This window comes from Podarcis raffonei, chromosome 14, assembly GCF_027172205.1.
Source record: "Podarcis raffonei isolate rPodRaf1 chromosome 14, rPodRaf1.pri, whole genome shotgun sequence".
Classification (NCBI taxonomy): domain Eukaryota; kingdom Metazoa; phylum Chordata; class Lepidosauria; order Squamata; family Lacertidae; genus Podarcis; species Podarcis raffonei.
The window spans coordinates 53026770-53050970 of NC_070615.1; the positions used below are offsets into that span (position 1 = coordinate 53026770).

Here is a 24201-nt window from a genome sequence, read left to right on the forward strand (position 1 = left end):
GGGGGTTCCCTAGAGGCTTCCTGCCAGCGTGGAGGGCAGGTGGTGGCTGCATGGGGTGCTGTGGGGGGATTAAAGGGCTGGCAGCAAGGCTGGGGGGGTGCTACTGCTGCCTGAGCCAGCAGAACCCCAGGGCAGGGCAGGGTGGCCTGTGTGAGTATCGTGTGGCCTGTGTGAGTTGTGGGGCTCCGGAGATTGTTCAGAGAAGGCTGCTCTGAGCTGCAGAAGGGCAATGGGAAGGAATGGCGCTTGCCTGCTCTCCTGCCCCAGACCAGTCCAAGGGAAAGACCGCAGCTGGGAAGCTGCCTGGTGTGGAGAAAGGCCTACGTGGGGAAGGAAGCTGGGAATTTCTTCATGCCAAGCAGCTTCTCTGTTGCAGAGCTGTGGCTGCTGACTGGCAGGCATGTGGGCAGCCACCCAAGTGCTCACGGCAGAGCTCAGGCCTGGGCCGCCTCACCCTTTCATGCCAAAGCTGCCCTGGGATGCCACCAGCCAGTCGTCTCCCACCATCCTGCCTTCTCTCGCCTGCTTCTGCAGGGGATCTTCCTGGACTCTTCCCATCCTGCCAGCTTCTTCTGACTTTTGCCTTGGCCCATGGAGTCCCAAAGGAAGATGGGAGCCTGCCAGGGCACAGGCCAGACTGGCTCATTACTGCCTTGATGGACCTATGTATCTCCAGGTTGCCATGCAGGGGCTCTCTCTGCCAGCAGCGCCTGGCGATTCCTTCTGCACGCAAGGCAGGTGCTCAACCCCTGAGCTACATCCCTGCTCCCTTGCTTGACCCCTTGCTATGGCATTAGGCACGCTTCTGCACCTATGGAGAAGTGGCCCCAATCCTGCAAGGAACCCGTGGCACCACAGAATTGACCAGGCACCCAGGACAGAGGTCCAGAAAGTAAATGCTGCCCTCTTTATTCCATCAATACAAATGTAAGAAGGGGAGGGGGGAAGAGAGCGGGGAGCAGGGTACCCGGGAGATGCCCCTCCTTTCTCTAGGGCGGAAGGGGGCGACTGTAGGCGGCTTCTACTTCTGCAAAGACGGCGTCAAAGAACTTTTCCCAAGAGAGCTTCATGTCGTTGGTGAACTCATCTGCCAGGAGTTCTTGGAAGACGCAGAGAATGGTCTGAAACAGAAGCTGGGCAAGGAGGGCACCATTCAGCGGGTAGCTTGGGATGCATTCCCAGTGACCCCCAAGGCTCTAACCACTAGGCTCCCTTTCCAAAAGCCCCTGCTTGAGCGCCCCATAGATTCCCTGCCTGGCTCAGCCTGCGGGAGACAGCCCCAGGAGAGGCATTAAGCCTGAAGGGGGGAAAGGGCAGCGGAGGAAGCCTGTGGCTGCTCTTGTGGCAAAGGGCAGTGCTGAGGAAGCCCAGCTGGGCTCCCTGTCTGGTCCCTGAGCTATTTCCCCCCATGCCGTGCCCACCTGCCCCACACCTGATGCCACCTGTGCCGGCAGGTGTGGCCAGGGAAGAACATGGTGGCAAAGGGATGCTTGCACGCTTTCATGGGGCCTCCTTGCAGGGGAAGCTGGCTGGCAGCTCCAGTCAGCTGGGGTGGCTGCGCCAGGGAGTTCCTGGCCTGGAAGGTCCTGTCTGGAGCCCCCTGGTGCCTTCAGTGAGACCTGCTTGGCTTGGCTTCAGAGCTCCCCTGAGCCAGACAGGCTCTGCAGTGAGCCCCACTGATGTGGCCCCCTGACCTCAAGGCAATGCCAGGAGAGTGGCAGGAGGTGGCCTGCTGGGGATGCCAGGATCAGACCCAGGTTCCCCCCTGTGGGATGTCTCATCAATGATGCAGTCAAGTGCAACATTTCCTGTTGCCTAGAATGGTGGACACACAGGGGAATGTGGCTCCGGACCGGGGGGACTTCCTGTCATACCTGCTCTGGAGCCTACTCCCCCTGTGTGTGACCAGGCAGATGGGCGTGACCTTAGCAGACCCTACAAAAGGGCTAGCCATGCAGGCATCTTCCTCTTTGGCTCTCTGATGGCTCTTAGCCAGCAGCACATGGCTCATCCTTACAGAGGAACGAAGCCACAAGGTGGAAAGTCTGAGGCCCAGCTCAGACTTCTTTTCTCTACAAAGGTAACTGTAGCCGAAAGATAGAGCCTGCCTTCAGAATTCTACGGTGAACTGAATGTAAGTAAACTTTACCCTTACTTTTAAACAAGACTGTTGTGTTGTTATTATTATTTTAAGCGGGAAATAAAAGGGGAAACTTACCAGCAACAATCCCAACTGGCTTGCATAACTTAAATGATTCTAACGAATCCATCAACTTGGCAATGCGCAAGGGAATGTGCTTGCTCACTAGTGAGCGAGGAGGGATAATGTTTAATCAATACACCCTCTCCTACTTTCCTCAACATTCCCACAACCCCTATCCCCCACTCCTGTTGGAAGGATCCCAGCTGCTCCCAGGGCAAGCTGCCAGCCCAGTGGCTCCTGTGTCCTCCCTGCTTGCTCGCCCCCCCATACCTGGAACATCCCTGACGGCACTTGGTGGACGTTCTTGTGGTTATCCACCAGGCGCTCCAGCAGCCGGCAGCCCTGCTTCCGGTTGTCCAGGTTTTCAACCAGCTGGTTGAGAGCCACCATGACCTTCCGGCCGTGGGAGCCCACCTCAGGGTCCCTCAGCAGGTCGCCTTCCGTTGGGATGTTCTTGAAGTACTGCTTGCTGTCAGGGTAGTCTGTGAAGAACCTGCATGCGGAACAGCAAAGGTTCGCTTTGAGTGCAGAGCTCGGATTTTGTACTGACCCTTTTGAGTATCGCTGCAAAAGGCTGTGTGGGGAGCAGCATTGGACCCCCTTCTTACCCCCCCTTCTCTGGGCTGGCTGAGGAGGACAACATGGCCTCCAGGTCTGCAGAGTCTGCTTTGCTCAGGAGCTCTGTTCTTGGAAGGGTCTGCTGCCGGCTGCTCCCTCCCTGACTGCCCCACTTGATCCCCTGTGGATTTGGTTTGCACAGATGGTGCACTCACTCCAGAGTTGAGTAACTCTGTCTGGTGGGTGGCAGTGATGCCCAGTGGCATGTTTATTTCACTGGTCAAGAGGCCCCTCGACCACAGAAATCTCTGCTTCCAAACCTTGACAAAATAGCATTCACAGAAGTCTGATCTTGCTTGTCTTGCCCCTGTTCCTCCGCCACTTAATTCCAGAAAGGAATTTGTTGATGGCTTTCAACCACACACCCATCTGGGACCTCCAGAAAGCAGAAGAGGCCTGGGGAGCTGAAGCATATCTTCTACAGCAGAAATTCTGTCCCCGCGGGACCCCCAGACCTCCCCTGGCTCCCCCAACAATGGTCTCCTGCTTCCCTCCAAGAGCTGCTCACCTGGAAGCCGCCCTTCCCCAGCCAGCCTGCATATTCCAGGTTTCTGAAGAGGAGCCCAGCATCAAAGAGGCCTCTCAGCCCTCCCCACAGCTGCTAGTATGGGCTCCTCCCTGAACAGAGGTGGAGAAACTGCCTCCTGTCACTTTCTCTGCTCCTGGGAGACAACGGCACCCGTGACTTCCCCTGCCTTCTGTCTCTTTTTGTCTCTGATGTACACCCAAGTAACACCCAAAGGACCCTGAGCGAGTGGGAGAGGAGGAGGAGGAGGAGAGGATGGTGCCCTCCATCTCCTAACTCTTTCTGAAAGCCATTCTGATCTGGCTCCAGGAGGTGCTCAGGTCTCCTAAATTGGTGAGGGAGTGAAGCAAAGGGCCACAGCGGGTTGAGGCCCATTGCCTTCTGCATGGACTGTGAAAGAGGTATGAAAAAGGCCAGGCTGGTATACAGAACAAATTCAAATATATGTAGGCTGGAGGTGCAAACAGGGGGAGGGAACAACGTGGTGGGGCTGTGAAAAAACTAAGAACTTTTGGGATATTGTATATGAGGAACTAAAAAAAATCTTTAAACAAACATTTGTGAAAAAACCGGAAGCCTTTCCTCCAGGCATTCTGACAACTGATATTCCAGTTGACAAGAGGAGGGTTTTCTTACACGCAACGACAGCAGCAAGAATATTGAATGCCAAAAACTGGAAGGGAGATAAAATTCCAATGAAGGAAGAACGGCAAATCAAATGATGTGAACACTTAGAACTAGAAAAGATGACAGAGACAATCGGCAACCAAACAAACCAAAAGTTCAAAACTGAATGGGAGTGTTTCAGAGTATATTTAGGGGAAAAAACATTGTTCCCAAACAAAATCCTTAACATGCCTTGGTTAACTTTTGCAAATTAGATAACAGACAGATAATGTACGTCATGTAACAGAAATGAGCTAAAAAGAATTAAGGGCCCGCCGGGAGGTGGAGGGAAGTCATTTTTGAAGTATGAATGTAGAAGTGTTACTTGATGTTGATTATTATTTTTCTTTATGTATGTCAGGCACCCGAAACTTGGCCCTCCAGCTGTTTTGGGACTACAACTCCCATCATCCCTAGCTAACAGGACCAGTGGTCAGGGATGATGGGAATTGTAGTCCCAAAACATCTGGGGGGCTGAGTTTGGGGATGCCTGATGTATGTTAATGTTTTTTGAGTAATGAATGGAAATAACAGTACTAATAAGCAAATTTAATAAAGGATATATCTATATACATATGAAAAAGAGAAAGGCCAGGCTGGGAGAAATCGCCCCAGGCCAACAGACCGCAGCACCAGACCTGATGATAATGAGCCTGCCATTCGCTTCCGCGTCCTCAAAAGCTTTTAGCCAGCAAGTTTGAATGTGCATCTGCTGTAGCTCTGTCAGAGGCACCATGGGCTCCAGAATGGGCAGCCTGGGGAGGGGAGAAGGAGGAGGCAGGTGAGCTGGGCCTCAGGACCTTGGATTCACCCACAGACCAAAATGGACCTTTCTGCCTGAGAGCCTGGGCTTGGAGGCCAGCCAGCAGCAGCCCCTGGGACCCTGAGGGGGAGAGAGGCCCTGGTTCCCTCTGCAATTCCAGGTGGGCCTTGGTGGTGCTGATGGAGGACCTTTACCACAAGGAGGGCAGCGGGATTGTGTGCCTAAGATTCTCCCGCTTTTCCCATCCTACTTTCATCCAGAGTTTGTGCAGAGCAGTAGAAATATTACTGATACGCCAAACCTACATCAAGGCACAGTCACTGAGAGCTCCGACTCCTTTTGAATTATTGTTGGGATTGGCTACGAAGGCAGAACAGGGTCGGGAGTCCAGACTCTAAAGTATGCTAATCCTAGTGGATATAGGTACAGCAGATGGCTTAAGGCAGATGTGGGAAGCTGATTGGCAGATGACTATCAACAAAGAGGTGTGGACCTCAATGTGCAGAAGGGAATTTCCTTTTAAATCAGCCTTGGCCTCAACAAGAAAATGGCCTTGCACACCTATACAGCTAGCCCTTACTCGCTCCTCCTACTCGCCTGGAGGAGACCAAGAGGAGATATTAGAGACATCTTCAAGTATCTGAAGACCTGTCACATGGAAGAGGAAGCAAGCTTGTTTTCTCCTGCTCTGGAGGGCAGGACTTGAACCCATGGCTTCGAGTTACAAGGAAGGAGATTCTGACTCAACATCAGGAAGACCTGACAGTAAGAGCTGTACCTTTCAATTCTAATTCTATGGCTAAACTGCTGGAGTCTCTCCGGTTCTAACCAAACCATGTGGTGGATGTGCGGGAAAGTGGCTCAGTTCTGGGAGGAAGCATTTGTCCAAATACAGTGGTACCTCGGATTACATACGCTTCAGGTTACATACGCTTCAGGTTACAGACTCCGCTAACCCAGAAATAGTACCTCGGGTTAAGAACTTTGCTTCAGGATGAGAACAGAAATCGTGCTCCGGTGGCGCGGCGGCAGCAGGAGGCCCCATTAGCTAAAGTGGTGCTTCAGGTTAAGAACAGTTTCAGGTTAAGAACGGACCTCCGGAATGAATTAGGTACTTAACCCGAGGTACCACTATAAAAGCAACTACCAGACAAATGCCTCTAAATGTCTGGAGCTGGCTCTCCGCAATCTTTTTACAGGAGGGAATATTAACTTACAGCTTAACCCTCTAGTAAATCTTTTTCGAGCAGCCAGGCTCATAAGAACAAGATACGGGAAGAACTTCATGGACGTTTCTCTGACAAATTGGTTCAACTAAGTACGGCGAACTGAACTTGTGGGCGTATAAAGCAATAAAATAAAATTGCCACACGGCTCGAGGCAGGAAGATTCTCTTGCGGCTGATTGGCTCAGCTTTATTATGCACCTGGCTAAATATAAACTCCCTTCACATTACAAAACTTTTTGGTTACCTTAAACAGTTTTTTTGCCTGCCATACAAACAGAATTTGTTTTGATAAGAACTTACTATGCTATTTGGTTGTTATTCTGCATGTGCTGTCTAAACCCCAGCTTCAGGGTTGGGCTGAGATATTTAATGATTTATCTATATGACATTATTATATGTTGAAATAATACAAATTAGTTAAAAAGTGGGGACTTTTAAAAAGAACTCACACACACACAATCTGCACGGTTGCTCTGTAGAATTTGCTCCCACAAGATGTATTAATGGCCAGCAGCTTGGACAGCTTTAAAAGAGGGATGGGGAAATTAATGGAAGATCGCCATTGCAGCTAGTGGCCATTATGTTCTACTTCCAGAACTGGAGCTCATTTGTCTCTGAATTCATTGTTGGCGAGAGCAGTTTTGCACTCGGGTCCTGCTGCCGGACTTCCCTGTTGAGACATCTGGTCGGCCACTGTGAGAACAGGAGGCTGAACTATGATGGCCTTATATTTGTGCTTCCAGATTCATGGCACTTAAGAGGGCATTGTGAAAACTTAAAATTGTGTTATGAGCTGTATTGTACTCATCTATGGCACGGCCAAGATCAAGTTCTTTTTATTCCACTTTCCAGGATGTAGTGCAGTGGTCAGCAAACTTTTTCAGCAGGAGGCCAGTCCACTGTCCCTCAGACCTTGTGGGGGGCTGGACTGCATTTTTTTTAAAAAATGAACAGATTCCTGTGCCCCACAAATAACCCAGAGATGCATTTTAAAGAAAAGCACACATTCTACTTGTGTAAAAACACACTGGTTCCCGGACCATCCGAGGCCAGATTTAGAAGGCGACTGGGCTGGATCCGGCCCCCGGGCCTTAGTTTGCCTACCCATGATGTAGTGCATACAGTTCTGGTTACCTAAAAAATAAAAGGAAAGAGAACAATTTGATTGCCATCAGGCTGAGACAGCTGAACAGGAACCACTGCTACAGTCACAGAAGCCAGGGGTGGGGAGCGGGTGTGACGAAAAATTTGGTTTTGCCGGACAGGTTGGTTCAACAAGCGTTTCTTTTTTCTTTCTTTCCTTGCCAGCAAATGGTTCACAAACAGCAGCCTCTGACTGGCTGTGGTTCCAGGAGGGAGAGTTTAAAAGGAGAGGATCTGAAGAGAGACAGGGAGGTGTGATTGGAATTGAGGGTGGAGAGGTAGGGAGACAGGTAGGGAGGCAGGTGGAGATAAAAAGAGGGAAAGGGAGAAAGAAAAAGAAAAAAAGAACTTCCTCTCTGAGCGTATTGTGAAGGAGTGTGTGTGGTGTCCTGTAGGAGGAATAGACCAGGATTTTACTGGGAGGCAGAGGTTGAGCCAGGAGAAGTAGGACCTGGAAAGGAACAGCCTCCTTGGGACTCAATCCAGTCCAGAGGGGAGAGAATCTTCTAAGGAAAAGAAGAAATTCTCAAACCCAGTGAAAGGAGAGAGCCCTTGGGTCTATTACTTAAAGTACTTGGGAGCTGGATTGTTCAAGGGGGTGGGTAACTGAAAGGAAGTATCACCTTATAAAGCAGGCATGGCCAGACAGCCCCCCAGAAGGTTTGGGGCTACAATTCCCATCATCCCTGACCACTGGTCCTGTTAGCTAGGGATGATGGGAGTTGTAGTCCCAAAACATCTGGAGGGCCGAGTTTGGCCATGCCTGTTATAACGGAACCAACTTATAATGCAACCAAAAACAACTGAGGACGAGTTAAAGTAAAATAGCATTGTATTCCTGAATAACCTAAGTTTTTTGCACTTGTGTTATATACGATCTTACCAATAATAATAATAATAATAATAATAATAATAATTTTTTTTATTTATATCCCGCCCTCCCCAGCCGAAGCCGGGCTCAGGGCGGCTAACAACAATAAAACAGTACAAAAGTACAGCATAAACAACATTCTAAAATCATTCATTATAAAATTAATTAAATAAATCTTTATTGTTTATTTAAAGAAAACCCACCTGAGACTCCAACTTACTAGTTATCCCCTCACAACGGTCCCCCACAGGATAATCTGGGTTAGAATTTTGAGAGAAAAAACCTTCAGGTAAAGGGTTGTTCCGTGAGGTGGGGGCAAATTATCTGAGTGAGACCTGGCCCAACGCCTTGAGAGGGAAAAGTAGCTTGCTGCGTTTGTGCTATTGTTGGCAACTGCCTTGAACATCACTCGTCATGGGCTTGACTTACTAATAAAGTATACCTGCTGCAGGTATTTCTGTTAGATCAGGGTCCTCTTGTATGATGCTTGTTACCCACGTGGATTTTAATGAATAGCACAAAAGGTTATGAGTCACAGGGTGGGTGGGAGATGCCATGGATTAAAAAAATAGTACATTCGTAGGGTTTAGCTTATTTTTTAGTTGCCAACTTGTTAATATTGCTTCATAGATTATAAATGTCTACTTGGTGATCTGTTAATCACATGACTTATGCTGCATTTATGATGTTTAGCTTATTTTTTAGTTGCTGGTTTGATAATGGTGCTTTCATAGATTACAATTATGTTACGGACGATTTTCCATTTCCATTCCATTGCTGTACTTCTGTTACTGTTATGTATTGTTTGGGTAGAAAATGGCACCCAGTTGGCAACTTTAGAGTCTGTTTAGAAGAAAGGCAAGTGACATGGACATGTTCCCCCCTCTCTTCTGTAATAAATAAGAACTTGGGGCTACTCAATAAAACTGATTAGCAGCAAATTCAGAAGAGAGGCAAGTTCTTCTTTAGGGAAGTTCTTCCCTGTTTAGGGAAGTTTTTAATGACTGATGTTTTGATGTATTTTTAATCTTTTGCTGGAAGCTGCCCAGAGTGGTGGGGGAAACCCAGCTAGATGGGCGGGGTAAAAATACTACATTATTATTATTATTATTATTATTATTATTATTACTACTACTACTACTACTACTACTACTACTACTACTACTACTTCTTTACACAGTGTGCCATTGGTGAGATCTATCTGCACGGGCTCCCTTGGCTTAAAAGGCGATGAGTCAAATCCACGGAGAAGCGCTCTCCGCAGCGCCAGGCAGGCGTCTCAGTGGAGCCTCCCTGCTCGGGCGCAGTCCACCTGTTCGGCTCCCTCCCTTCCGGGGCCCGGCCCGGCTCCCGCCCCTACCCCACTCACTCGGGGGGCGCCCTGGATCCGGAGCGCCCGGGGGAAGCCATGCCTCGCTCGCCCACCACCGAACTTTCGACCGGCAACGGCCGCGGGGGGCGGTTGGGGGGCGCTTCGCGAGGCGCGCAGGGGAGACGCTGCCGCTCGCCATGGGGGGTGGGGTGCAAAGCCCCCCGGGGCTCCCGTCGGGGGCGAGCCGGGGGAGGCCCCTTAGGACCCGCTGTCGCGGGGCAGCCCCCCAAAGGGCCACGGCGACGCCGCGCGCCAGGGGGCTCCGCGCAAGAGGCGCACGCGCGCCGGCTTCCCGGCGAGGCCCCGGGGATGGGCCCCTCGGCTGGGGGCCCGGGGCGGAGAGGAGGGCCGGGGGCGCCGCGCATCCCTCGGTCCCGGCAGGCGCCAGGAGGGAAGCGGCGGCGGCCTCTGCGGAGCTCCCTAGCCGCGGAGCTCCCCGGGCGGTGCAGCGGTGCCAGGCTCGGCGGCGGCGGCCGGTGGCTCGTGCCCGTGTCCGGGAGGAGGGCGGGGCGCAGCCAGCAGCAGCGGCCGAGGCGCGCGCCCGCAACCGCCTCCCTCCCTCCCCCTCGGGTGTCCCCGTGACGTCAGCGCCCCGCCAGGGCCGGCCCGGGGCCTCCGCGGACGATGGCGACGCAGGAGGGCGAGGAGGAAGGCGCTCCGGGCTGAGGCGCGCCTCCTGCTGCTGCTGCCGGCTTTCTCTGGCCCCGGGGGCCGCCGCGGCTGCCATGGCGCCCGGCCCGCTGGTGCTGGCGCTGCTGGTGCTCCTGGCCCCCGCCGACCCCTCGCCGCCGCCGCCCGCCAAGGAGGCGCGGAGCAGCAACGGCGGAGGTACCGACGGTAAGTAACGGACGAGGCAGCGCCACTGCCCGGCGGCGACCGACTTCCCGGAGCCGCACTGCGGAGGAGCGGGGCGGAGTGGCACTCTGCGCACGCCTAGAGGACCTTCTGCCCGGGTGTGTGTGTGGACCGTTTCCCTCTTGCTGACCCGACAGCACTGAAGAGAGAGGGCTTCCCACTTTCTACAGGGGCCGCCCCCCCACCTTTGGATGCGCGCTCGAGTTTGAGCCCGAGGAGGGGCGCAAGCAGGCGGGACGGAGGTCCCGTTCAGCCCGGGCGCAGGTGGCCTTGAGTGACCTCGGGGAGAGGCCCGCGGGCCGCCCCGTCTTCAGTCTTCCAGCGTTTGCTTTGAACCCCGGCCCCTTTTAGCCCCGGAGCCAGAGAGAAGGCGCTTGTGGGGTCCCCAGCAGTCATTTGGCAAAAGGGCCCCCTCCCGTCCAGCCCCCGTTCCTCGGTTTGCCTGGGGGGCCGCCGTGTTTTCGTCTCCCACTTGGGGAAACGGAAGGTTCGTCCGGTTCTGGCTTGGGGCGGGGGGCGGTGCCGCGATGGAAAAGCGCCGCTGCCAGGCTGGGGCGGCGCCCGGGTCACGGAGTCCTTGCTTCGCCCGCGGAGGCCGATGGCGCAACGCTCGGTTCCCAGTTACCCGCCGGGCAGCCTTTGCCTTTCCAGCGAATGGCGCGGGCGGCGGGGCGGGACGTTGGTTGAGCATCACTTGTGCGCGTGGAAAAGCGGCGGAGGGGGTCTCTCTCCTCGCCGGATGAGCGTCGGGTGGCTGGACCGGTCAGGCAGGCTCCCTCCCTCCCGCCCGGCGGCCAGCCGGCTTGTCCGCATTCTCTCACGTGTGCGCCTTGACTCAGCGCCCACTGCTTCCTCTGCCTTGGGGGCGCCCCCTCCGCGCCCCTGTGAGAACCAGCAAACACCCCCCCCAGCGGATTCCTTTCCTTTTAGGGTCGGTCAGCTGAACCTCCACTTCTTGCCCATCTTAGACTTGATCTTGTTGTGTGAGGGGCTGAGATCCTGGCTGCCTCTGTGCTGAGCTTGGGGTGCAGGGGGTTGGCATGGCACATCCTGCCCCTTCCCCATCCCTGCCCATTGCACCTTTGTTTGTCAGCCACTGCGCTGTGCGCTCAGCAAACAGGCAGGTGCCTGGAACCCTGGTCCCCACAGGCCAATCCCCTGGGCTTGCCGGCTCAGCCCTTTCAGGAAATGCCAGTCCTTGTGGCAGGCTGTGTGCCAAAGTCCACAGCTCTCGCTTGGCAGAGCTGCCTCCCCATGACCTCCTCCTCTCCTGACCTCCCCTTGACCTTGCTGCACAGCAAGGCTGGGCAAGACCTTCCTGGTCTTCAGTGGGAAGGGGCAGGCAGCAGCCTAGCTTAGAATCATAGAATCATAGAGTTGGAAGAGACCACAAGGGCCATCGAGTCCAACCCCCTGCCAAGCAGGAAACACCATCAGAGCACTCCTGACATATGGTTGTCAAGCCTCTGCTTAAAGACCTCCAAAGAAGGAGACTCCACCACACTCCTTGGCAGCAAATTCCACTGTCGAACAGCTCTTACTGTCAGGAAGTTCTTCCTAATGTTTAGGTGGAATCTTCTTTCTTGTAGTTTGGATCCATTGCTCCGTGTCCGCTTCTCTGGAGCAGCAGAAAATAACCTTTCTCCCTCCTCTATGTGACATCCTTTTATATATTTGAACATGGCTATCATATCACCCCTTAACCTCCTCTTCTCCAGGCTAAACATGCCCAGCTCCCTTAGCCGTTCCTCATAAGGCATCGTTTCCAGGCCTTTGACCATTTTGGTTGCCCTCCTCTGGACACGTTCCAGTTTGTCAGTGTCCTTCTTGAACTGTGGTGCCCAGAACTGGACACAGTACTCCAGGTGAGGTCTGACCAGAGCAGAATACAGTGGCACTATTACTTCCCTTGATCTAGATGCTATACTCCTATTGATGCAGCCCAGAATTGCATTGGCTTTTTTAGCTGCCGCGTCACACTGTTGGCTCATGTCAAGTTTGTGGTCAACAAGACTCCTAGATCCTTTTCACATGTTCTGCTCTCAAGCCAGGTGTCACCCATCTTGTATTTGTGCCTCTCATTTTATTTTTTTTGCCCAAGTGCAATACTTTACATTTCTCCCTGTTAAAATTCATCTTGTTTGTTTTGGCCCAGTTCTCTAATCTGTCAAGGTCGTTTTGAAGTGTGATCCTGTCCTCTGGGGTGTTAGCCACCCCTCCCAGTTTGGTGTCATCTGCAAATTTGATCAGGATGCCCCTGAGTCCATCATCCAAGTCATTGATAAAGATGTTGAATAAGACCGGGCCCAAGACAGAACCCTGTGGCACCCCACTAGTCACTCTTCTCCAGGATGAAGAGGAACCATTGATGAGTACCCTTTGGGTTCGGTCAGTCAGCCAGTTACAAATCCACTGAGTGGTAGCATAGTCAAGACCGCATTTTACCAGCTTCTTTACAAGAATATCATGGGGCACCTTGTCAAATGCCTTGCTGAAATCAAGGTAAGCTACATCCACTGCGTTCCCTTCATCTACCAGGCTTGTAATTCTGTCAAAAAACGAGATCAGGTTAGTCTGACATGACTTATTTTTCAGAAATCCATGCTGACTATTGGTGATCACAGCATTCCTTTCTAGGTGCTCACAGACTGTTTGCTTAATGATCTGCTCCAGAATCTTCCCTGGTATTGATGTCAGACTGACTGGGCGGTAATTATTTGGGTCCTCTCTTTTCCCCTTTTTGAAAATAGGGACAACATTTGCCCTCCTCCAGTCTGCCGGGACTTCGCCTGTTCTCCAGGAATTCTCAAAGATGACTGCCAGTGGTTCTGAAATCACATCTGCCAGTTCTTTTAATACTCTTGGATGCAGTTCATCTGGCCCTGGAGACTTGAATACATCTAGACTAGCCAAGTATTCTTGTACTATCTCCTTAGTTATTCTGAGCTGTGTTTCCTCTGCTGAATCATTTGCTCCAAATTCTTCAGGTCGGGCATTGTTTTCTTTATCGGAGAAGACTGAGGCAAAGAAGGCATTGAGGAGTTCAGCCCTTTCTGTGTCCCCTGTTTGCATTTCACCATCTTCTCCTCTGAGTGACCCCACTGTTTCTTTGTTCTTCCTTTTGCTACGAACATACCCATAAAAGCCTTTTTTGTTGCTTTTAACCTCTCTAGCAAGCCTGAGTTCATTCTGTGCTTTAGCTTTTCTGACTTTGTGTCTACACGTGCTGGCTATTTGTTTGAATTCCTCTTTGGTGGTTTCCCCCCTTTTCCATTTTTTGTACACATCCTTTTTTAATCTTAACTCAGTTAAAAGTTCTTTAGATAGCCACCCTGGCTTCTTTAGGCACCTTCCATGTTTCCGTCTCATTGGTATTGCCTGAAGTTGTGCTTTTACTATCTCCCTCTTAACAAACTCCCAGCCATCATGAACTCCCTTTCCTTTAAGTATTACTGTCCATGGGATCTCACCCAGCACTTCCCTAAGTTTTATGAAGTCGGCTTTCTTAAAGTCGAGAAATTGAGTCCTAGTATGCTTGGCTGCTCCTTTCCGCTGTATAGTAAACTTCAGAAGAGCATGATCACTCGCACCTAATGATCCTTCCACTTCTACCCCACTAACCAGGTCATCAACCTTGGTTAGGACCAGATCTAAAATGGCTGTTCCTCTTGTTGCTTCTCCCACTTTCTGGACAATGAAGTTGTCTGCAAGGCCAGTGAGGAATCTGTTTGACCTTATGCTCTTGGCTGAGTTTGACATCCAACAAATATCCGGGTAATTGAAGTCCCCCATTACTACTATCTCCCTTCCTTTTGCATGCTTGGCCATCTGTTCCAGGAAGGCATCATCTATGTCCTCCGTTTGGCTTGGGGATCTATAGTAAACTCCCACAATGAGGTCACTGTTATTCTTCTCTCCCTTAATTTTGACCCAAATGCTCTCACTTTGGCTTTGAGGTTCTAAATCTTGGATCTCTTCACAGGTATACACATCCCTGACATATAACGCCACTCCTCCTCCTTTCTTGTCTGGTCTGTTTCTCTGAAATAGATTGTATCCCTCCATTATTACATTCCAATCGTGGGTCTTATCCCACCAGGTTTCAGTGATTCCTATAATGTCATATTTAGTTTGCTGTACCAAGAGCTCAAGCTCATCTTGTTTATTTCCCATGCTTTGCGCATTAGTGTACAGACATTGAAGTCCATTAATCATTCCCCCGTGTCTCTTATTTAAGGATTTTTTCCTCCCACCACTAGGTCTGCGTGCTGTTTGCTCCATTTGGTCTATGACATTTGGATGATCATCTTCATCAATTGATAGACTCCTACCTTCAGGAGCACTGTCTCCCTCCCCCACATTAGTCAGTTTAAAGCCCTCCTGATGAGGTTTCTGAGATTTTTTGCAAAAACATTCCTCCCAACCGTTGTGAGGTGCAGCCCATCGCTTGCCAAAAGTCCATCTTCAAGAAACTGCAGTCCGTGATCTAAGAATCCAAACCGTTCCTGTTTACACCATTTGCGAAGCCAGTTGTTCACTTCTACTATTTTTCCCTCTCTCCCTGGGCCACATCGTTCAACTGGGAGGACAGATGAGATGACAATTTGTGCATTTAATTGCTTCAATTTCCTGCCCAGAGCCTCGTAATCTCTTTTGATCTTCTGGAGGCTATTGCTTACAGTGTCATTGGTTCCCACATGAACCAAGAGGAAGGGGTATTTGTCAGTGGGTTTTATGATTCCTTGCAGTCGTTCAGTTACATCTTGGATCTTAGCCCCAGGGAGACAGCACACTTCCCGAGACATCTTGTCAGGCCCACAGATCACTGCTTCTGTTCCCCTCAGTAGGGAATCCCCTATCACCACTACACGCCTCCTCTTAGGTCTGGTCGGGGTTCTTCCGTGAGCTGTCCGTTCCAAGGTCGCCTGCACATTCCCTGAGGGATGACTTTGCTGCTCGTCTTCATATACCTGATCGACTGTAATGAGGGAGAGATCCTCAAATGGAGTCTGCTCTTCGTCTTCCATGCTAGGGGAGAGGACCTCAAAGCGATTGTGTATTTCTAAACAATCAGAGCGAACCCTGGGCCTCCTACTTCTTTGAGTCACGTTTCTCCATATATCTGGCTCCTGTGTTGGTGAACTAGCCTTCTTCTCAGGGGAGTCCCCAGCTCCTTCTTGGTGGAGACAGTGTGCTCTGTTGCTTCCAAGAAGAGCTCCAGCTCTCTAATTCTTTGGAGCGTAGCTACACGTTCCTCCAGTTGCTGGACTTTGTCTTTTAAGAGGGCAATCAACATGCAATTGCTGCAGGTAAAGCTGCCTGCAACCTTTGGCAAGATGGCAAGATGGCAAACATTGAGCAGGAGGCCAAAGAGGCTCCTGTGGCTCTGGACAAGCCCCCTGGGAGCTCCTTGTGGGAAGCCAGAGGCATTGGGGGGGCACTGCCCGCCCCTTCATGCTGCTGCACTTGGCAGAGATTTGGAGGGGGGGCTGGCTGCTGATCCCCCTGTGGTGAGAAGCACCACCTGCCCAAGGGTGGCTGGACCTGAATTCTTTCCCTTGCACATTTCCTGACGCCCTGCCCCCTACTCCCCCCGCAGACCGGTCCTTTGTGGCGGAGTATTTCGTCCAGGGTGCCCAGAAGCTCTCCTTCTACAGCTGGTATGCCAACGCCCGGCTCTTCCGCTTCCGCGTGCCAGAGGATACCGTCCAGCTGCGCTGGCTCCTTCAGGCGTCCCAGGGAAGGGGTCCCGACTGCGGCAGCACAAACGTCACCGTGTGCGTACCTACCCCCCCTTCTCCCTGGGAGCTCAGCCTGCCGGCTTCCTCCTGGAAAGAGGGTGGCCGTCTCCCCTCCTTCTGCCCCGCTGACCCACGTGTCTCCTGCTGCCTTCCAGCCACTTCCGCCACGGTGCCCCTCCTGTCATCAACCCCCTGGGCACGCAGTTCCCGGTCAACACAAGCGTCCGCCTCGCCTACAATCTGACCACGACTCTGGCCACTCTGGTGCAGAACACCACCTTCGTCAACGTCACAGGACCTGCCGCAGGCGACTGGTTCATGGTGGCCCACCTGCCCAAGGCCGCAGGGAAGATTGAGGTGAAGGTGAGAGCAGGCCGCCTCCTTGGCTGGAGTCTGTGGTGGGAGGGGGGGACAGGGGAGGATCCTGCAGCTGGTGCATTGGGACTTGGCTGCGCCCAACCTGGCAGTTTCTGGAGGATCTTCTGCTGTGTCCAGGGCTGCAGGTGGAGGCCCCTGAATGTCCTCTTGTGCCAGGTGCAGCCTCTTCCTGCCTGCCATGGTGGTCCAGGAGGCTGGCAGTGATGCGTCCCTCCTCCCTCTCTGCAGGGCATCTCAACGCCATGCACCTACAGCTTCCAGCCGGACATGTTTGTGCTGCGCGTCATCGACTCACTGATTCTTGAGCCCGACACTCCTGCGCAGCAGACCATTGCCCAGCCCACCAGGCCCCTTCATGCCAAGTAAGTTAAAACAGGCGAGAGGGTGGGCCCAGTGAGTGCCCCCCATCTCCCTGGGCACCAAGGCCTGCCATGTGCTGGCCAGCGGGAGTCAGCTGCTCCTCCCTCTCTTCCCCCCTGCAGGATCTTTGTCCCCGGCTACAGTGCTGCGCTGCACTTTGAGCTGGGCGGCTGCAAGGTGAACACTTCAAGCCCCTGCGCCCTCCGTGTCACACTGGGCTCTGCCACGCTGCCTTTGCACTCCCAGAAGGTGCTCAACTGCTCCGGGGACTGCAGCGGCGTCCTTGCTTCACCGCCGTGGGAGAAGTGGCTGCCCATCACGGTGGAAAGCCTCAGCGGGCCTGGGACCAGTGTCTCCTTTCAGCTGAAGGCCTCCTTCACAGGTGTGTGCCAGCTGCGAGAGGGGAGGGGCAAGGGCAGGGTGCCAAGCTGTGTCAGCTTGCCAGTTCCTGAGTCTCTGCTGCGGATGCCTAGCTGTGGGTCAGGGGGTGGGTTGCCCTGCCCTGCAGCCTTCTCGTCCTGAGGCCCTCGCTGACCTTGCGCCGTGTCCTTTGCAGTGTGCAAGCCTGACAGGGCCAGCTCCTTCCTCAGCTTCTATCACAGCCTGAACCGGAGCCAGGAGGCACCTTTGCCGGGAGGAAGCCCCAACGCCACCCTGCTCACGGGAGCCGGGGCAGCGCACAACCCCCTTGGCCAAAGCAGCCGCTGCCTGCGCAACCAGCCTGTCATTCGCGAAGACCTGGACGTGGTGTCTCTGCATTTTCGTGTCCTTGGAGACGTTGGTGTGCCTGTGCAGGCCGAGCCCCCGGCTTTGCTCCTCTTCAACCTGAACTCGGGCATGGACAGCGGGGGGACCCTGGTGCTGAATCTGGCCCTTAACCAGGTAAGATGGTTGACCTGGCATTGCCCCTCTTGGGGCACTGAAGCCGGACTGCTAGGGGAGAGGCGCCAACTGAGTCTCTTTCCTGCTTTGTCCTTGCAGACCGACTGGAGCCTTGGGAATGCCTCGGTGTGGGCCTGCTTGAGTGCCAGCTCCCCCGTGCTCTCTGTGAATGCCACGAGGGGTTGCCACACAGGTATGGTTCTCTGCTTGTTGCACCCGAGCCCTGGGAGGGTACTGAAACTGGCAGGCTGGGTGCTGGTTGCTGATGGAGTGTGGGCACTAACGTAAGGCCTGTCTCTCTTCCCTGCCCCACAGCTTTCTCCCAAGGCTATCTGCTGAACGTATCCACCTCTTCTCCAGACACTACACTCATCATCCCGTACCCAGAAACGGCCAACTGGTTCCTGTCCCTGCAGCTCCTCTGCCCGGAGGGTGTGGGGTGAGTCCTGTCACTCTGGTGCTGCCAGCCGTACGGCCAGGGCTGGGCCTTTGCTGCAGTAGCGGTGGCAGCAAGGCCTCTGGGGCCAGGGTTCCTGAGCACCTCTCAGGCAGGGGTTTCTGCCACCTGGTCCTCACCTTGCCTTGGGCCTCTCTGCCTTTGCCTGTTGGTGCCAGGAGGGCTCAGTGTCCTTGGTGGCACATGGGCTCTGTCTCTCTCTCTCTGCAGGGAATGTGACAAAGCCAAAGCCCAGGTGTCCGTTGTGACCTTGCTCAGCCCCTGCTTCGATAACTGCGGGACGTATGGGCAGTGCAGCCTCCTGGGCCGCAGTTACCCTTATGCCGGGTGCAGCTGCAAAGCGGGTAAGAGCTACTCTGGAATGCCTGGGGCCGAGGCCACCAGGGCCTGTCCCTCCTCTACCCTCCTTTCCTCCCCTTTGGCTTCCTTCCCTGGGCAGGGCTAGCCATAAGCAGCACCTGTTCTCCTTATGCCTCACATGCCCCAAGCCCAGAGTAAAAAGGCCACGGTGTGGTATCCTGCACACCGGTCAGCCCCTTAGAGAGTGAGCCTAGCTGGAGGGGGCCCATCCTGGGGGCTCTGGGGGATGCTGTGCAAGGTGGCAGCCTTAAGGATGGGCACTCCACTTCCCACCTGGCAGAGGCTGCGTTGGCGCGATGGGCTTTGTTCTTTTGATGTGATGCTCTCAACAGGTAACCCTGCCTCCCCTTCCTCCCCTGGCAGGCTGGAGTGGCTGGAGCTGCACGGAAGACACCAAGGCCCAGCCCGTCGGCACGCAGATCCTGGCCACGCTCCTGCTGACGCTCAGCAACCTCTTCTTCCTGCCGGCAATCGCTGTTGCGCTTTACCACTACCACCTGGTGGAAGCCTCCGTTTACGCCTTCAACATGTTCTTCTCCACCGTAGGTCCAGGCTTCCCCCTCAGCGGGATGGGTGCTGAACGGGATCCCAGCCACCCGTTGGGGGGGGGCAAGGCCCAAGCAGGCCCTTCTCTGGGGGGCACGGCAGGCAGGCAAGCCAGCCCAACCATCCACTTTCTCTGCCTGCCTCTTTCTGGTAGTGGGGCGGCTGGGGAAAAGCAGAGGGCTCCTTGATCCTGGTTCAGTGCCCCTTGCACTGCCCTGTGGCATCCTCAGGCTGCTGTTGTGGTTCTGTGCCCAGTGGGGCCCTGGCACCTCCAGACTTTGGGCTCAGGTGGCAAAGAGCTGCACAGTGGGAGTGGTGCCTTCTGACTGGCACCTTCTCTCCCCTCTGTGGCTGCAGTTCTACCATGCCTGTGACCAGCCCGGCATTGCAGTGATGTGCATCATGGATTACGACACGCTGCAGTTCTGCGACTTCTTTGGCTCTGTGGTCTCCATCTGGGTGACCGTCCTGTGCATGGCTCGACTGGAGAAGACCTTGAAATATGTATGTTGGGGGCAAGCCAGCAAGCGGGGTACTGCATGGGAGGGGGCTGTTGTTTGCAGCGAGTCCCTCTAAAGCCGGGGCAGGCCCAGTCCTGAGCTCACACCTTGAATGTCGCCAGCAAGACTTCCCCTGGGGCAGGAGACTCTGAATAATAAACAAAACGGATGCAAGAAAATGAACGCTGTGCATTTGCCCTGTGTATCTTGCGGGTTTCCCATCCTGGTGTTGCCAGGTGGACTGAGAGCCAGAGTTGGGCCAGAGAAGTGGACAGGCAGGCTTCCAGTCTTCCTGAGCCTCCACTGCAGTTTCTCACTGAAAAGCAAGGGTGTCACCGGGCGTTAGAAAAGGTTAAAGATGCCAGCAGTATGGCCACATGTCCCAAAGGCGGCAGGGGCTGCATGAGGCCCCATTTGGCCAAAAGGCAGAATGCAGAGTTCAGAAATGAACAATCGCATCAGGGTTTAGTGGCTGGGAGCTCCTGTCTTTGCCCTTGGCATCTTGAAGTGATGCCAGAAGGTGAGCTGGAGTGGCCCGGGCTGCCTTCCTCATCCCCCAGCCACAGACTCCCAAGGAGGTTCCAAGGGCAGCTCTGACTTCTCCTCTCCTCCCTTGCAGGTCCTCTGTGTGCTGGGGACCCTGTTCATCGCCATGTCACTGCAGCTGGACCGCCGAGGGGTTTGGAACATGATGGGGCCCTGCCTCGTTGCCCTCCTCATCATGATTGCAGCTTGGGTAGGTGGCTCCTGCTCTCACCCCTTACGGATCAAGACTTGAGCATCTCCTGGCTCAGGTTGCAGCTCTTAGCAGTGGGCTGGGCAGAACCTGCAGCAGGTATTTTACCTTTAAGGTGTAGGCTTCCCCCGCCCTTAACTTCATCACCCATCATGCGCTTTTGGAGTGCAGCCAGCTGAAGAAAGACCCAGCTGACTTCTCCCAGAGCCTTGGGGTGGGTGGGTGCATCTGGTCTCGGTGGATGGGCAGAGCCCACATCTAGAGACCCTCTGTGGCTGCCCTCTGCCCCACCTGGGATGGCCCGTAACCCCCGCCTTCCTCCTGCAGGTTCACCGTGGCGTGACCCGGCGCGACTGCTACCCGCCCTCCTGGAAGCGCTGGGCTTTCTTCCTCTGCCCTGGGATCACCCTGGCTGTGGTGGCCATTATGGTGTATGCCTTCATTCAGACCAAAGAGAACTACTTCTACACGCACAGCATCTGGCACATCCTGGTGGCCTCCAGCGTGGCCTTCCTCCTCCCACCTGGAGACAAGCTCCAGAATCCGTGGGACTGGTCCCGCAAGCTGCTCTGCCGCTACCAGATTTGCAAGAACGACCGCGAGGAGCTCTACGCGGTGACGTGACAGACTGAGAGGGGGCGGACTCTTGTGAGGCTCTGGCCCCAAGTGCCTCCCTCTACGCTTCTGGGTCGGCTTGCCAGCCGCTTTCTGGGGCCACTTGGGCGTGCAGGGAGAAGGCCATCCATCCTGCAGGAGAGACCATCATGCTGGCCGGGTGAAGAACAGGGAGCTGCGAGGGTCCATAAGACAGACGGCTCACTAGTCTTCACCCGAACCTGAGAGGTCACCCACTCATGAAGCAGGTCTCTTCTCCAGTGGAAACAGCAGGGCTTTCTGGAGCCTTCCGGTGCATTGCCACAGCCTGCTTTTATTGAATCTGCGTGGCTGGGAACTGGGAACCAGGCAGTTCTGCAATCCTGGGAGTGGGGGTGGAGTGACAACTAGAGTCAAGTGTTCCTTGTGGGGCTTGTAGTGTGGTGGACGATCACAAGACAGGAGGCTGGTGTGCAGCTCTTGGCACCCTCACTCCTGTTAATGTGGGAAGAAGAAACAGGGCTGCTCAAACCCAGGAGGGGTGTGTGAATGATAAGAGTGCAAGGGACACACCTGGGCTGGGCGGGGAGGAGAGGCGTCCTTGCTGGCCGTGGTTGGAGAAACCATGTATTGCTCAGGGAGGTGCCAAGTTTCTGTGTCCTGAACTAAAAAGCTGAGCTGGAGCAGCCCAGTTCTGTTCCTCTGCCTGTGGGTGCCAAGCGAGCTCTGTCACGTGATACTGCTGAATGAAAACCTCGTGGCACTGTTGCCATTCAGCGGTGTGCATCCACCAGCCAGGTTGTTCAAGATTCTTCAACTGCTGGTGGGCTTTGGACTTGGGTGCAAGCAGGGAGATCCTGTTCTTGCATCTTTCTCTCCACCACTTTGGGGCTATTCCCCGTTTTGGGGGAGCCACAATGAATGTAAAAGCCCTCAGCCAAATGACTGAGCTCTCTGCAGTCCCAGAGCTCTTAGTCCTCATGGACAGGCAAGAGCCCAGCACTGTTTGCTCACCTGTCTTCTGGCTCTCGCAGCTGGCACTGCTGGGCCAGAATAAGACCATGACAAAACCTTTTGCAAATACAGACACAGGTGGAAGAGCCAGGGACTCCAGAGAGTTCTTTTAGCGCAATAACACACACTCCTGTTTTAAGGTCCTTAATTTGGGGTGTTTATTTTTTTTTCTTCCCCTCAGTCACTGCAGGGCATGGAAGGGACACTAATCTTAAATGGGTAAATGGTTATTTCATTGATTACCTCAGGAAGAACTTCAGCAACTGCAGTTCAGAAAGTTCTGTTAGTACCTTGTTAACTTTATGTTATACTTTGCCATTTTGAAGCTGTTTAAATTGATTTAAGCTGTCATTTCGTTCAATTAAAAGTTATGCACACTGTGCCTTTGGTGCTTATTTCTAGCAATCTAATTAGAAGTGCAGGGAGTGTGTCTGACAACCCTTTGAGCAGAAGCAGGAGGCACCCCCCACCCTGCCCCACAGCAGACTGGGCAGCCTCCATTTTGGGACTCTTACCGCCACCTTGGACCTTGGAAAAGGTGCCTTCTGCTGGGTGGGGGGATCGCTGGCCAGCCACACAAAGTTTGCTTGGAGATGAGGGGGCTTCTTGCTTCCCTTCTGTGTGTGCCCCTCACTTCACAGGAGGTCCGGAGGGTGGCAACACGATAACGGGGCCTTTTCTGCAGGGCCTGCCTGCTTTAGGATGCTCTCCTTGGGGAGCCTCGCATGGCACCTTTTATTACATATATTTAGGCACCAGGTGAAAATGTTCTTCAGCCAGACATTTGACAATTTATGGCTTTCTAAGGTGTGTGTGTGGGGGGGGTTGTTTTTCCCTTTTCCCATTATTATATTATGCATTTTGTGTTTTAGGCTGTAACCTGTCCTGTGGTCTTTTGATGAAGGGCAGCGTATGGTTGGTTGGGTCCCTCTGTCTCTGAGGACAATGGAGGAATGCGCCCTTGGGGGTGAAGGGAAACTCTTGGAAGGTTGCAGTGCCTGCTGCGGCTGTAGAGACTGATACAGGAGGGACATGTTTTATTGCAGCAGGGGCAGATGAAGACATCTGGTTGTGCTGCACCACGGTGTTTCTTCTCTCTGTGCTCCTCTCAGCGGTCATTCCTCCTCTGGTCACTACTATGGATGCACAATCTGACTGACTGTCTCCAGGCACTGTGGTTGTAGTAGGGAGCAGGTGGTGCTGTGGTCTAAACCACTGAGCCGCTTGGGCTCCCAATCGGAAGGTCGGTGGTTTGAATCTGGGGGTGAGCTCCCGTTGTTCTGTCCCAGCTTCTGCCAACCTAGCAGTTTGAAAGCACACCAGTGCAAGTAGATAAATAGGTACCACTGCGGCAGGAAGCTAAACGGTGTTTCTGTGTGCTCTGACACTCATCACAGTCCTCCATTGTACCAGAAGTGGTTTGGTCATGGTGGCCACATGACCCGGAAAGCTGTCCGTAGACAAACGCTGGCTCCCTCGGCCTGAAAAGTGAGATGAGCGCTGCAACCCCATAGTCACCTTTGACTGGACTTAACCACCCAGGGGTCCTTCACCCTTTTTACTGTGGTTGCCTGCAAGGAATGCCCACACGGCAGCGTTGATATTGCCAGCCTTCATGTCCCATTTGCAGACATCTTTGTAACGCAGCGTTGGCCTGGTGCCTGAAGCCAGCTCCTGGCAGAGCACGTCCTTGGGGATCCTGCCGTCTTCCATTCTGCGGACGTGACCAAGACAGGTAGATGTTGCTGAGACAGGAGTGGGAACATGCTGGGAATGTGGGCTTGGGAGAGCATATCTGTCCTGCCATGTGATGCCCAATTTTCCTGACGCAGCACATAAATTTAATAATAACCATAGATTAATACACCAGAATGATAAGAGGGTTTGTGACCCCCTTTCCCGCTTCAGTCATTTAAAACGAGCTGATGACGAAACCAAAGCTAGTCACTCTCGGCCCGCCTCGCGGGGTTGTTGTGCGAGGACGAGGTGGAGAGGGCGGGGGGGGGGGGAGAAGCGCAGCTCCCGCTCCCGCCTCGAGCCCCCGGGGGAAGCGGGGCGCGGCGCAGCGACGAGGAAGCCCGGACGCCGCCGACTCCCGCGCGCGGCCTTGTGGAGCGAAGCCCCTCGGATCCTCGCAGGCCCGCTGCCATGGTAACGGCGTAGGGGCGGGACTCTCGGAACCGCGGCGCTGTAGCTTCCCTTAGGCCACGCCCTCAGCGGCGCTCTGCTCCAATGAGAAACAAAGAGGAAGGACGGCCTTCTTCCCTCCCCGTCTGGCGGCCGCGCTTTGCTTCCGGGTCGGCGGTGCCCTGCGCCTGCGCGAGGCCGCCTCTTGACCTTTGCCCTCGCTTTGGCTGAAGGAGCCTGCGCCGTGGCTCGGCGGGCGCA

General features: G+C 54.0%; 2 protein-coding genes across 5 annotated transcripts; one reads left to right on the forward strand and one right to left on the reverse strand.

Annotated features, from left to right (window-relative positions):
• Positions 1 to 884: 884 nt before the first annotated feature.
• On the reverse strand, positions 885 to 24197 carry LOC128401355 (cytoglobin-1-like). 4 transcript variants are annotated; one of them, XM_053364282.1, is made up of 4 exons: positions 22329 to 24197; positions 4652 to 4768; positions 2474 to 2696; positions 885 to 1133 (listed from the first exon to the last, which is right to left on the reverse strand). In XM_053364282.1, the coding sequence occupies exons 2-4, from the start codon at positions 4747 to 4749 to the stop codon at positions 990 to 992; spliced, it is 465 nt and encodes a 154-aa protein (XP_053220257.1). In that variant the 5' UTR covers positions 4750 to 4768; positions 22329 to 24197; the 3' UTR covers positions 885 to 989. The 4 variants fall into 4 exon arrangements, with proteins under 4 accessions (XP_053220257.1, XP_053220256.1, XP_053220259.1 ...); XM_053364281.1 differs by lacking the exon at positions 22329 to 24197 and adding an exon at positions 9388 to 9428; XM_053364284.1 differs by lacking the exon at positions 22329 to 24197 and adding an exon at positions 9195 to 9359.
• On the forward strand, positions 9998 to 21533 carry PGAP6 (post-GPI attachment to proteins 6). Its single transcript, XM_053364279.1, has 13 exons — positions 9998 to 10227; positions 15845 to 16022; positions 16142 to 16349; positions 16593 to 16726; positions 16847 to 17106; positions 17281 to 17606; positions 17706 to 17799; positions 17922 to 18045; positions 18274 to 18407; positions 18787 to 18965; positions 19327 to 19473; positions 20089 to 20205; positions 20533 to 21533. The coding sequence occupies exons 1-13, from the start codon at positions 10116 to 10118 to the stop codon at positions 20827 to 20829; spliced, it is 2310 nt and encodes a 769-aa protein (XP_053220254.1). The 5' UTR covers positions 9998 to 10115; the 3' UTR covers positions 20830 to 21533.
• Positions 24198 to 24201: the final 4 nt, after the last annotated feature.